This window comes from Dryobates pubescens, chromosome 15, assembly GCF_014839835.1.
Source record: "Dryobates pubescens isolate bDryPub1 chromosome 15, bDryPub1.pri, whole genome shotgun sequence".
Classification (NCBI taxonomy): Eukaryota; Metazoa; Chordata; class Aves; order Piciformes; family Picidae; genus Dryobates; species Dryobates pubescens.
In genome coordinates this window covers 15,252,421-15,267,028 of record NC_071626.1, presented here as the reverse complement: position 1 = coordinate 15,267,028, position 14,608 = coordinate 15,252,421, and the positions used below count along the sequence as shown (strand labels likewise).

Here is a 14,608-nt window from a genome sequence, read left to right as displayed (position 1 = left end):
TAATTGTGCAGAGAGTAGGGCAGAAAACCTGCAAGTACCAGGGCATCTGGCTGTAGCTCAGGTTGTTCCTCGTCCAGCGACATGGCCGTGACAGTGAGACTGACTGAGGGGGCCAGGCCTGATGTCTCACACAACGCTGGCTCAGTCTTTATTGTTGCTGGAGTCAGCTCTGTACCCAGACACCATTCCTCATTTTCCAGGTCACCTGCCAGGGAAGGAAATTGGACACCACATGTTTAGGTCAGAGACAGAAAGACTACAAATGAAAATAATGTCATCCCTCCTCCAGAGAAGGGAAACAAACACAGAAGGCATTTCTGTCTATCAACAAAACTCTGCCCTTACTATTCAGCTCTCAGTCAGTGCAGACAAGCCTGCCATTTCAGGGCTGTAATCTAATCCTAGCCCCAGGATACACAGAATAGCAGCGAGGAAAGACACAGAGCACTAATCACTGTACATTGCCGAAAGCTGCTAACTCATAGCAGAACAAGACTGAACAAGCCATTGGGTAAAGCAGCCAGGGAGCCATGCCCTACACACACTAATGCCTGCTAACTCAGTTTTATTCATCCTTGTAGACCTCTGCTCCTTCTGCTGCTTGCAATCAGCAAAGAGCTGGAGTAGTGATATTATACTTTTAAGAACAAAGGATTTTTCACACTCTCAACTTCAAAATTTCCCCCCCCTAAGGATTCATTTAGTAAGTATAAAAGAGAATAAAGGCTTTGATGACTTCACAGGACCACCAGTGTCATGGTGATCAGGATAATTTCCTCCTCAGAGTCTCTGGAATTGGACAGCACAGACTGGCAGCTATGAAGAAAGCATCATGTGTTGTTACATGTCCCCTCGCCCAAATTACTGCAAGCTCTCTTATCAGGAGAAAGTTATGCAGCTTTTCACTGGATGAAGCTAAAAGGTTGCACTGTCAAGAACTGGAATGTTGGTGTGATAAGTTGCTAGCTCTCCATTTTTGTTCATGAAGCAGCCACTGTTTGGCTTGATGAGAAGGGACTCACTCTCCCAGGTCTAAGGTATGATAGACAATCAAGAACTTGGAAGGACTCAACCTTTAAAACTATTCCATAAGGCTATTAACAACTCTGCTTAAAAATAATAGATCAAAAAAAATACATGTCAGTTGCAATTCTTCCTTCAAAAAATTGCCATCCCTACTGCTAGTGTTCAGTCATAGAGGTTCTTTTCTCTTGCAGGAGCACACACTGCATCCCAACAGCATACAGCACAGTCCTCTGCCACGACTCGTCAGCAGCTGTGAGAAGCACGTCCATTATATCAAGCAGTTGGAATCCAAGGCCAAATATACGCAAGATGAATCTTTCAAAGCTTTCTCCTGCCTTCATACAGACTATTTACTGCATAAACAGAACTGAAGCAGAGCACAAGCAAATACACCATATGGCTAGTGAACAGCAATAGAGCTTTGAATTAACTGCATGCTACATCAGCACCACGGGAGGCAGCCATGCTGCTGTGGCTCTGCCACCAGCAGTTTGCAAGGCTGACACAAGACCCTTACACATCTGAGCATACCAGGCTGGTGAAATGTCAACAGAGCTCAGCTGCAAACAGCTCACAACACCAAGAGCAGGTACAGCCTTTGTGCTGTCTGCCCGTGCTAGTAAGACCACACACAGTGCACAGAGGCACTGGGCAGAAGCTGGGTGACTAGAAGAAGGGAGGAGCATGTACATCTCCAATGCTAGTAATTACTTTGTGGTAGGACCTAACCTCTGCCACTGGCAAGGAAGGAGATAATTTAAGTAAAGACACACCAAGGAATTAAAAATGAAAAATAAGTATCCTGTAATCAGAAGCTGAAGAACAGCGAGCTCAGCTCTGCCAAGAGAAGTAACAGTACAGCAAGGGCTAAACACCATATTTAAGTTTCTGGAGAGCTGACTTCCAAAGCTTTCTGGGAAATGCAGAAATATATAAATAGAAATGGCACTGTAAAAATACTAACTCAGGAGAGTGAACACTGCTCTCTTTTAACCCTCCCTGAGGTTCTCAACTCAAACACAAGAACGCAGCTCCCTCCCTGCTGACTGCAATGAAATATTTAGTGGATCCCAGGACTCCCTCTAGTTTAGTGTGTGTGATCGTTTGGATAAGAGACTTAAAGTGGTATCTTTGCCTGGAAATCCAGAATCCCTTGGCAAATGCAACTTTCAAATGCTTGTTTGGATAAATTCTGCAAAACCTCCACCACATTACCTTGTGCAGTCTCTGCTTGCTGCGTCTCACACCTCTGGGTTGAACTACACAGTGCAATTACAGAGCTGTAATCTACTTGAGGCTCCCTTTAGGAAGAAAAGCTAAATATACATGAGACCCAACAGTGAAGCAAGTAATTAACCCTGAATTTTCTGAGACTTGCATCATCATGCGAGTAGAAGAGAAATGCAGCCATGGGTGGCCAGCAAAACAGGGCATGCCCTCTAAGGCTGCACTTTGTGATGTTTATCACCTGTAATCCCCAGACTCATCAGGAGGATTCAGCTGCTGTAAGACAAGAAGATATGCTGACCTTCAGCTGGCCATTTTACTCCTCAAGAATCTGACTTTGCTTATGAACCTGACATCCCTGCCACCACCACTTAGATCTGCACAAACTGATTGGAGTTATTCTAGGCTTTAAAGCCAGTCCAACCAGTTTGTAGGGTTCAGAATGATTTTTAGCAACAGCAACACGCTGCATTTAACACTGAGATAACTTTGAAGAACTGCATCTAACACTTCTTTGACATTGCCTCTTATGATGCATGGTAACAGCTGTCATTCCAGATGAACAACCCCGTGAAAGGAAAGCATGGAGCAACACACTAGTCAAATCCCACCTTGACACTCCCCTCTTTTTCAAGCTCCTGTTACTCATTCACTATCCTCATCATCAATGTTGTTACTTTCTTTTGACACACTACTTGTAGCAAAATCCCAGTCAATGCTTCTACGTGCAACACACCAGCACTGGGCTAAACTCCACATAAAATGTTTACTCAGCATTAAGGTTGCAGAGCACCCAGGTATTAAGAAACACCTATGAAAGTTTAATTTGGTCTACTTTTGCACATGACACACACCTAAAAAATACAGATGTTTTAATAGCGTGATCCAACAATTTCTCCACAGAACCTGTGCCTTAATAAGCAGAATGCTTCTGTAACTGAGGAGTTATTCCATGTTTTGTTATCTATGCTTTTGTTATTCTCATGGCCTCATGCACAGCTTTGTTGCTCCTTTACCAAATATAATTCAAATTCTGTTCCCACAGAGCTCTTTAATTCCTTCCTAGGAAAATGCTTCAGCAACCTGCATTAATTTCCACAGCTGTCCTGAAAATTCAAACAAGCCATGGAGAGATAAAGGCCAAAAATTATCTAGTAGTTTTAAATGGCCAGCTGGAGACAACTGGGATGGCATTTTCCAGATGATTTGGCACTGTTGTTTTCTTTTATCAAAATACAGTAAGCATTGAGTCTTGAGGTGCAGCTGTAAGCACCTACCATTACTGCAAGTTGAAATGTCAGAGTTTGAAATCAGGTGTCCAAAAAACCCATTCATCACAGCAACCCTAGATTAAAATGACATTTCTTTGAAAACATTTGGTGTGCTGTTTCTGTCATGAAGCCTGTCCCACCTTCCCTGAAGACTCTTGTTTAGCATGCAACTTCCCCTCTTAAAAAAAAAAAATAGACAGGAGCCACCTAAAGGTCCAATGTAAGGTCATTCAACGTACTGAGCCACGCTCTCGCTCATCACAAGTCCAGCTTGATCCCAGATCTGACATGCAACATGTTATAAGATGCTGTCTAAGTGATAATGCAAGGGAAAAGGCTCAAAACAGGAGATAATTCCCTCAGTACTGCAAGCATAAGCACTGCAACTACAGTAAAGTGTCCAAGAAGCAAACTCCTTCTGTCCCCGGTCTTGATTTTAGAGGCCCTAATCCCACCCTAGGTTCCATCATCTGCAGCTCAGATGGGCAATGCTTGGAAGGATCTACTCAACATAACACAAGTGGGCTTTCCCTTTTCACTTTTCTTTCTCCAGATCACTACACCCAAAAGGAAAAAGGCCATGTAACCTTTCACACAATGAAAGGTGCCATGGTTTAGTAGTCATGAGGTCTTGGGTGACTGGTTGGACTTGATGATCTTCGAGGTCTTTTCCAACCTTATTGATTCTATGAAGGCAAGAGATCTTTAAAACCCATTATGATGACCGAGTTAGGCGCAAGTGCTTGGCTTTGGGTGCACAACATGCCCAGGTTAACTTATGTCTATGATCCACACCACTTACATCATGATGGTAGCTTTCAACAGAAATGGATTTCAGTGTTCCTCTAAGCAGCAGAGCTGTAGCAATAACTGGTATGTGTGATTTAGGCGTACGTGAAAAACACACAACCGAGAAGGGTTGTGTTTGTACATGGCAGAAGTAATACATACTGCTTATGTGATTGTTTAAAAATGCTTTGGAATATACCTGTATTTATACAGAGATATTGAAAAAAGAAATTAAATATAGTCTCTTAACAACACCCTGTGCAGTTTTCTAGGATACTCATACTTCTGTGAAGAACTGCAACACTTTACTTCTTTCCTTGTTCTATATAATATGATGAGAAGCTTAAGAGAAGTGGAAAAGATCAAAAGTGGGGGTGCTTAAGCTTGCACCAAGGGCCCACATTCACAAAAGCTGTAGTCTGGACAAGCATTCAGTCCTTGCCTGCACCCTGCTTCTGAAGATGCTGCTCCTATACAGCTAGCAGCGGGATCCAAGGATGCCCACTAGCTGTGTAACACAGAAATACAGTTGCAAACCAGGAGCCAGGTAACCGCAAAGAAAAAATACCTCTTGGAAGAGGCTCACAATTTGTTTGTGGGGGAAATGGCTGCTCGCTCTCTATCCACAGAAAGACCCCACCACAAAGGCCTCTGCTGATGTAGAGACTCTGGGCATGCTGCTGCACATGCTGCTTGCAGGGAAGTTCAGCACCCCCAGCTCTGCAGTCTGAGCCTTTCTAGCCTCCCAAAGGCAGGTTGGACCTTTCTAGAGGAATAATTGCTTCCTTGTCTTCCCCCGGTGCCCAGCTCTGGGCTCATGTAACACCTCCTGATAGACACAAGCCTTGTTCATCATGCCTGAAATACTGAACTCCAACGCCACTGCTGCTACCCCTCCTCCCCTCTGTGAGGTGAGAGCCCACATTCATCGACAAACAGTTTCTCTTACAGATTTTCCAGATGGCATTTCCCCCTCCCAGCGTGTGCACACACTCCCACCACAAATAATGAAACCGAAGCCCTCGAAACAGCCTTGACAAAGGAGATACTGTTTGACTACCAAACATTGGGGTCCTTTTTACAGTGCCAGGAAGAGAAAATTAAATAAATGGGCAAAGATGAATGGCAGCAATACATAGTAATCACAACACACAGCAGAAGCAGCCTTTCTCCTAACAAAGGATCACCAGTCATACTGGCATCTCACCTCTGAGCAGTCACAGAGTGCATCTAAGTCCCACGGATTATTTGTATCGCTATCAAAGTTTCTTAGACAGAAACAAGGACACATTGTCCCTTATATACCTAAACAGTCAGGGTCAGTACCCTCTTTCCTGTGGAGAATTCGACAGTTTTCAATAAGAATCATCTGGTCATATTAGACCAGCCAGGAGACGGTTACAGGGTCTGCTTCAACCTCCCTTCAAACTAAGCCTTTAACCAAGAGTAGCTGTCAGCTGGGATACAGTCCTTAATTTTTTTATTCTCACTTAGATGTAAAAAATGTTTTTTATAGCATCACTGTTTATATACATGGGAGTGAGGCACAGACCAAGGTGGCAGCTTTGACTTGCAGCCTTAAAGCTTGATATTATTGAACTATGAACAGTGGCATTGAGTGCACCCTCAGCAAGTTTGCTGACAAAACCAAGCTGTGTGGTGCAGCAGACATGCTGGAGGGAAGGGATCCATCCAGAATGACCTTGACAGGCTGGAGAGGAGAGCCCATGCCAGCCTCATGAGGTTCAGCAACACCAAATGCCAGGTCCTGCATCTGGGTCGGGGCAATCCCAAGCACTTATACAGGCTGGGCAGTGACTGGCCTGAGAGCAGCCCTGAAGAGAAGGACATGGGGGTGCTGGGGAATGAGAAGCTCAGCATGAGCCACCAGTGTGCACCTGCATCCCAGAAAGCAAATCACATCCTGGGCTACATCAAGAGACGCACAGCCAGCAGGTTGAGGGATGTGATTCTCTCCCTCCGTGCTGGTGAGACACCACCTGAAGTACTGTGTCCAGTTCTGGAGCCCCTATTACAGGAAGGATGTGGATGTGCTGGAGCATGCCCAGAGAAGGGCCACAAGGATGAGCAGAGGGCTGGAGCACCTCTCCTACTAGGACAGACTGAGAGAGTTGGGGCTCTTCAGTCTGGAGAAGAGAAGGCTCCGAGGTGACCTAATTGTGGCCTTCCAGTATCTTAATAGGGCCTGGTGAAAGCTGGTGAGGGACTTTCTGGGGTGTCAGGCAATGATAGGACTAGGGGGAATGGAACAAAAATAGACATGGGTAGATTCAGATTGGCTGTCAGGAAGAAGTTCTTCACCATGAGAGTGGTGAGACACTGGAACAGGTTGCCCAGGGAGGTGATAGAAGCCTCATCCTTGGAGGTGTTTAAGGCCAGGCTGGATGTGGCTCTGAGCAATGTGATCTAGTGTGAGGTGTCCCTGCCCATGGCAGGGGGAATTGTAACTAGATGATCCTTGAGGTCCCTTCCAACCCTGACAATTAATTCTATGAGTCAATGACAGATGTTTTTTTAAATATATGTGAAAATTATCCACAGAACCACTGTGTTCAAATAAAACCATTCTCTATCACCCATCTGAATTTTAATCCCCACATCCCCCACAGATGTTGGGAAGGCATATATGTACTATGGCAGCAACCAGGCCTCAACACACATTTAAAGGAGTTGATGCTCACAGTGCATAACTAAGAGAGCATGAATTCCCAGTGCAACACTACAGAGAGAGTAAGAGCACTGGTTTCAGAAACAGTGGAACTGGAACTGGGAGGAATATTCCCTAATATGCATCTTTAGGGAAATTCTTCCTGGGAAATCAGCTCCTGTGGATACTTGACAGTTTTAAAAAGGAAATGCAACTGTCCCTTTGTTTAGAAAGGAACTGCAATAGCTGAATGCTCAGAAGATCCCCCTTACAGGGAAACACCTAGGAAGTGCAGTTCTTTTAAGCTGTATCCAAGCAAGAATCAAGAGGGAACTTGACCACAGCCTACAAACACCTGGGGAAAGAGGTTTCCAAGAGCAGGTGGCTCTTCACTCCAGGTGGAAAAAAAGGCCATAAGGATGTGAGAAACCAGAAGCTAAAAGAGGTCTGGCTGCATATAAAGTTGTTAATTATTAACAGTAATAGTAAGTAAGCACCAAAATGCCCATCTCTAAACCAAAACTGATATTAAGACACACTGCTGCCCAAGCAGAACTTACAGGATTGATTCACAGTGATCTACTGATTTAGACCTTGGACATATAAGAAGTTCACAAGTTTTCTCATCCTTTAAAAACTGCAGATGCTAATAAGGACTGACTGCTACCCTTCCACATCTAAATCACCAAATACAGGCTATCAGCACCAAATATCTTTCTCCTCATTTCCTGAATACATGAAAAGAAAAAAAAAAATAAAACCCATAGGAAAAAAGCTGCAAAAAATATCAGTATGGCTTTGACAGCATCTTTTCAAAACACAAGTGAATTTTTTTTGTTCCAGTTCCATTTCTTTAAAAGTTAGGGCAGAGGAGATTTTCTTTTCATTGTTCACATTTCATAGATTCAGGATTTGGAGGCAGAAGCAGGGCAATGCATCCCTCAGTGCAGAGCCTATATTAAAAGAAATAAAATTAGCATATGCAGCATCACAGAATCGTCAGGACTGGAAGGGACCTCAAGGATCATCTAGTTCCAACCCCCCTGCCACGGGCAGGGACACCCTCCACTAGATCAGGTTGCTACATTCAGCCTGGCTTTAAAAACATCCAGGGATGTGGCTTCCACCACCACTGTGGGCAACCTGTTCCAGTGTCTCACCAGCTTTATGGTAAAGAACTTCTTCCTAACATCTGATCTAAATCTACCCTCCTCTAGCTTGGATCCAATATAGCCTACTATAAAAAATAAATATATTATGACTTATGTATACACTGTATGAAGACCACCTGAGCCTCAAGCCCACAGGTGTCTTCATACAGAAACAGCACATGGCACCAATTACAGCTAATGTACTCCATACATAAGCAAGTATGTTCCTGTACAAAATGTTGCCTGAGATGAGGGCTAGATTTATTATTAAATGGCTATTTGACCTAGAGAAGTGGGAGCCACATACAGTGATCTTTAGGCTTTTGTTTGTTTTGGGGTTCTTGTCTGGTTAGGTTTTTTCTTTCTCAAACCATGGAGTTGAAGCTTAAAAGGTAAATTTGGGGGTTGCAAACACATTACAATAAAACATATCCTCAGCAGTAAAAAATCCAGTAATAATACAGCTTGTATTCTGAGGCTAGCATCAGTTTTGGCACAACTAAGCATAAAATAGAAACATACCATTTCTGAAATCAGCCTGTCAAACCTTTAGCCAAGACAAGCTGCTTCAAATCCAACAGCAACTTCAAAGCATTCCTGAGCAGGAAAGCACGAACAGGAGGGGCAGGTGGGGACCAAAACTACTCTCGAGAGCAGAGCCCTTAGGGGACTGGGAAAGGAACGCCAGCAGCCACCTGGCCATAATTTGAGGACAGAAACTATACAAATGACTAGTTGGCTTTTCACTCTCTGAGCCCTGACAGGCTCATGAACTAAAAAATACACACAAAACCCAAACACATGCCCACTGCAAACCACCCCCTATCACTTGAGCTGATCCCAGAGGATGCTGCAGCCTTTGTATTCCCATTGCACTTTTACTCCAGTATCACTTACAGATCTCACACATCCAAACCAAGGGCAGCTGCTGTCTTAAGGTTTGTGCCTACTTTAGACAAGATGAAGCATAAGAGGGCAAGGAAGGACCCCACACTCACATCTCAAGTCACACAGGAAGCTAATCATAGTCCCTGCTAAAACTCAATTCTTGCCACACTCCTGTCTGACCCACAGTCCTCTCTTTCCACAAGGCTGCAGAGACTAGAAAACTGAAGACAGACATGCACCACCCAAAACAGCTTTTTCACCCTAACCATTTACAACTGTCAGGAGCAAACCTGTGCCTCAAAAGGCCCTGATGTGCAGCAAGAGCTCTCCTTTATCCACCTGCCCTGTTTCTCAGCCTCCCCTGCCAGCTTCTTCATTTCCTTCCAGGAAGCATTTTCCACTTCACAACTACGCACTGCGCTTCTCCACAGCTACTCTGCAGTTGTCTCAAAAACCTGCTGAGAGAGAAGTGGCAACACAACTGATGTGGCTCATCAGTACCCAGGATGCAGCCTCCTTTTTCATGTGACAGCCTGGAGCCCTCTCCAGGCCAGGTGCCTTATTCATCAGTTCAGACAAACAAAAGCACATGATCAGCCAGCCAGCTGAAAGCAAGCAGGTCAAATCTGTAAATTGCTCCCTCTACTATCTTTAGTCTCTAAAGTTTAGGCAAAATTGAATATAAGAATAGATGCTCAGTGACGGAACAAACAAACAAGTAAATGCCAGATGTCTTTCTTACATCTGCTTTTAAAATAGGTACTCCTGCCAACACTTCTGTAGGCTTGAGATTTAGGGACTGACACCTTCAGAGACCCTATATTAGCAACAACATGCAAGTATACAGAAAACTTCTTCTGCACAAAGCTGGCCAAATACCCTTAATACAGTGAAGTCAGAATAGTGATAACTGGGGAAATACGATGCTGGGACCTTGGTCTTTCGAGGTCAGTAAGACTCCTCAGGAGAATTTAACCCAGGCTTACAAGCTTGCCAGGTTTTACACTTCAAGGACATTTTTTAAAAACTTAGATGTAAGAGTTACAATTACAGGAATAGGTCAGTTTAGCAGTTGTAGAAATCATGGTAATGGCCAGGTAGTTGCCAATGACAACCGTTTAGAGCAGAATTTAATTGTTCCCCTGCAAGTGTTGGCAATAAGGTGCTTATGGAGTCAGAATGATCATTTGCTCCACCATAACAGTAAGTACATTTTCAGTAAGTTTTTGGCAGGGAAAAGAAGATGGAAATAGACACTGAATGGCTTGAACCTGTCTTGAAGACAATGTGCCAAACCAGACAGGCCCTTTTCTTACTCTCCCTGTAAACTGGGGCTCTTGGACCGCACACTTGGGAATATGTAGATGAAAGCCATTGTAGACATTTGGGTGCTATTGAATCAGACAGAGATGACTCCTAAAATCCAATTCCCTCCTCCAACAGGCAGGCACAGACTGAAAGAGGAAGACAGAAAGGCACGCAGTAGAGCAACACAATGTGGGGTCAGCCTGGTGGCAGCACTCAGCACACAAGGTCAGCAGGACCCTGCTCCAGGATAGGCGATGTGCCCCCAAGTGTCACTCCTGCCTCTCCAACAGGCTTGTCACCATGGAAGTAAACTTCAGTTTTTAAGGCTGTTTTTAAAAATAGAGAGGTACACCAACACCATACTTGTGTGGTACAAGCCACCTCCTGCTCACCCTCATCACAAGCAAACTCCTGACAGCACACAACTCATCGGCAGGCCAGGCTGGCACACGGCTTGGAAGCCACCCGCACACTCCAGGCACAGAATGGCACCCAAGGGCTGAGCTGATTAGTGTTACACAATTAACATGCACCAAGTTAAAGTGACACAAGGAACCAGGTTGCATTTCAATAGCACAAGGTGCTTGAAAAGTTGCCTTTGCTGAAAGAGTTTGCAGCTCCAGGTCACACCAACAGAGTAACTGCTGCTTTGACAGCCTGCAATAGCCGCCATTTCCAAGTACGCATTGTCTAGCCATATGGGCTAAGGGACTTGGCCCTACAAAGTCCTGGGTTTTTGTCTTCCTCACTCTTCCCCTGTCTCTGCTTGCCCATAAACACCCCTGGGTCTAGGAGGGGATGGCATTTCTGCTTACCCTGGGAAACAACCCACCATCTCTCATTGCCAGGACAACTGCTGAGAGATTTACAAAGAAACACTGCATTACTGACTTCACTGCAAAGCTAGAGCAAAGCCTGTTGGCTGCATTTTTGGGGCACAACATCAGGTCCCCAGTCCTCTATAGCAAAGGTGAAGTTCTGAAACAGTATCCAGATCCAGCTTAACTGCTGTTTGCTACCCTCCTCGCACTGCTGCTGAACTCAGGGCCACAGTATGTATGTCCACATGCATGCGAGTGTCATCCATGAGCCTCCGTTCTGATTTTGGGTGGAATAAAGTTAACTTTCTGCATAGCAGCTGGTCAAGTGCTGTGTTTTGGATTTTGGATGAGCGTAATGTTGCTATCACACTCGTGGTTTTAGTTGTTGCTAAGCAGTGTTTATACTGTTAAGGACTTCTTAGATTCTCATACTGCCCCGGCATTGGAGGCTGTACGCAGCTGTATGCAGCTGGAGGCTGCAGAAGCAGCTGTGTGGGGACACAGCAAGGACAGCTCACTCAGATGAGCCAAAGGGATATTCCATACCATATGCCCTCATGTCCAGTATACTAAACAGAGAGAGTTGGCTGGGGGGCACCATGACTTCATGATTAGCTGAGCATCACATAGTGGCTGGTAAGCAACTGCATTGTGCATCACTTGTTTTGCCTATTCTACTACTATTGTTTTATCTTCATTTTCTATCCTATTAATCTGTCTTTATCTCAACCCACAAGTTTTACTTTTTTCTCTCTCCAGTTCTCTGCCCCCATGCCACTGGTTGGGGCAGGGAGTGAGCTGCTGTGTGGTGCTTAATTGCTAGGGTTAAATCCCAACAGCCTCTTCATTAGCAGCTCCTACTTCCAGTCCTGCAGCACAGAGTCCTGCAGAATCATGAGCCTTACCATGGAAAAAAACACATAAACACAACAGCTGTAAAAGCTCACCGATCTTCCCAGCAGGGTGGTTATATGGACTATGTAAATTCTGTTGTATGTTCTTTATGTAACTCCTTCAGCCAAACTTCATTTCTCAGCCCCTGCCACTCCACAAAACCACTCTCAGTTCCCCAGCAGCAGGGGATCATGCTGCATGCAGCAAATGGACCTCCCACTCCACACTCTGTACTTCCTGTTCCTCAGAAGGACACTGATGCTCTCAGTATCTGTCCCCTTACTCCACCAAAGGGTATTCACCAGAGCCATCAGGAGCACTGTGTACCTCCATTAAGAACAGAGATGCTTTTGATCTCCAGGGTCAAATCCTGCAGTGCTGTCACCCACAAAATCCCCCTCTTCTGCTCTCATGGACTGAAAAAATCACTGTTCTGAAGTCAATAGGTATTGAAAGTCTGTGAGCATGATTCAAGGGTTAAGATTAAATACAATCCCAAAACACCAAGAACAACTCCTCCTCCTCTCTTATGAAACAGTGAAGAGTGAACAGAAAATTAAATGCTTTTCATTCATTTTCTATTTTTAAACCCACTTGTTAATGTTTCTTGGCTTTTTAAAACACCATTTGACTACAGCTCTATTAATTACCCAGTGGGCTCAGCAGCATGAATTTCTTCAGTGTTTTTCTCCAAAGGATACCCCTCATTTTTAGCCTAGTTTGAAGCTTTTCCCTGTTAACTTCCAGAGAAGCTTAATTTTCAGAGTTTCTTGTGCTTGTTACTCCTGCCACAATTAATACCTCCTGTATGCATTAATTTAAAAATATTCACATAACACAGCCAGGAAATATGAAATGGGAAGGCTTTATGTAGATGTGTTTTCAGATCATCACCAAAATCCCTGTGTTACATTGAAAAGCCTTGTCGGGGAGGGTTATTCCTTGTCCTCTTGTGAAATCTCACAACAGATCACATTTTACTTTAAAAAAGCACTTTGCGCTACAGAACTGTCAGCCTTTGAAAACTCAGGTCCTGGTGGATCTTCATAAACTGCTTAGATTAGATTAATGAGGACACAGTCTCAAGCTGCACCACAAGAAGTTTAGCCTCGAGGTGAGGAGAAAGTTCTTCACTGAGAGAGTCATTTGCCATTGGAATGTGCTGCCCAGGGAGGTGGTGGAGTCACCGTCCCTGGAGGGGTTCAAGAGGGGATTGGACGTGGCACTTGGTGCCATGGTCTAGTCATGAGGTCTGTGATGACAGGTTGGACTTGATGATCTTTGAGGTCTCTTCCAACCTTGGTGATACTGTGGTACATAAGCACTGATCTGTGTCCCTTTTATTGTGATGCAATTTAGTAATGTACTGCTTTTCACTACAAAGCTAATGTTGAAGACAAACACCAATCATTAGGAGTCTGCTGTGGTGTGGTGGTTTTAGGCTATGCCTTTAAAATTTAGTTACAGATTTTGAGCAGAAAAGTAGAAAAATGTAAATAAATCACTACTGGGTGTAAAAAGGAAAGCAAAAGATTATTCTAAACAAATTCACTGGATAAATATCTAGAATAAGATGGACTGCACCATAACAGTTCTCTCCTGATCTCCAGCAGGTTTTGCTTTGCTCAGGAGAGATAATCTGCTTGTTGGCAGGCCTTGGCTAAGTCTAGCTCACTGCTTTTTCTCTCCACTCCTTTCTCTCTTGGGACAGGGAGGTAGGGAAGGGCAGTGGAACAGCTTCCCTGGTCTCTGACCAGGAAGGGGGTCGTGTTGTTTGCTAATTGTAAATATCTGTATAATATTGTAAATACTGTACAGTTTGTACGTATTCATTGCATTCCATTGTAGAGTGTAGTTCTTGCTTGTAAATACAGCTTCATTTGCATCTAACTGGCAAAGTTAATGCTGGGGGGAAACTTCAACCCACCACACATGGTGATTATTCCTAATAGTTACTAGATATTCATGGCCTTGCTCCTCCAGCAATCAGCAGCTTTTACTTCGAGCTCTCCTTCCCGCTAGCAGGCATCTTCATGCTGGAACAGGCAGGTTGGATCTCCTCTCCCCACCATTCTTGCATTTTTCTTTTTTTCCCCCCTCCAGCTGTCTGTAACTGCTGAATTACAGATAATTGCTAAAAAAAAATGCTGCTGGTTTTAATCATTGTCTATGCATTGCCATTTCCCACAGCCACAGAATCTAGAAAACTGCAGTTTGGTTTTCTTTGGGGTTTTTTACTAAAAAATATTTAAACAAAAAACCAAAAAAACAACAAACAAACAAACCAAAACAAACCCAAAACCAACCAAACAAAACCCCCAACAACAAGGGCTTCAGCAAGACAAGTTTTAAGACTGAGGCAGCACCTGAGGTTACATTCCTACACATGCAGAGATACCAGAAATCTCCAGGTACTCATTACTGAAAACCAGCATTTTAAAAGGTTTGATTATAATAAACCTGAAGCTATGCAGCTTTGAAGGGACCTCTGGAGACTGTCTTGCTAAGTCCTCATTCAGCCTCCTCAGGCCAATTTGGATCACAAAGATTTCACAGCCTCTCTGG

At 44.1% G+C, this 14,608-nt stretch overlaps 1 protein-coding gene across 1 annotated transcript in view; it reads right to left on the bottom strand.

Annotated features, from left to right (window-relative positions):
• The window catches only part of CREB3L2 (cAMP responsive element binding protein 3 like 2), a 79,130-nt gene that overhangs the window by 17,265 nt on the left and 47,257 nt on the right, over window positions 1-14,608 (bottom strand). The window contains exon 3 of the mRNA XM_054167678.1: window positions 39-205. Within this exon, the coding sequence (XP_054023653.1) occupies window positions 39-205 (167 nt within the window). The remainder of the gene's footprint in view (window positions 1-38; window positions 206-14,608) is intronic.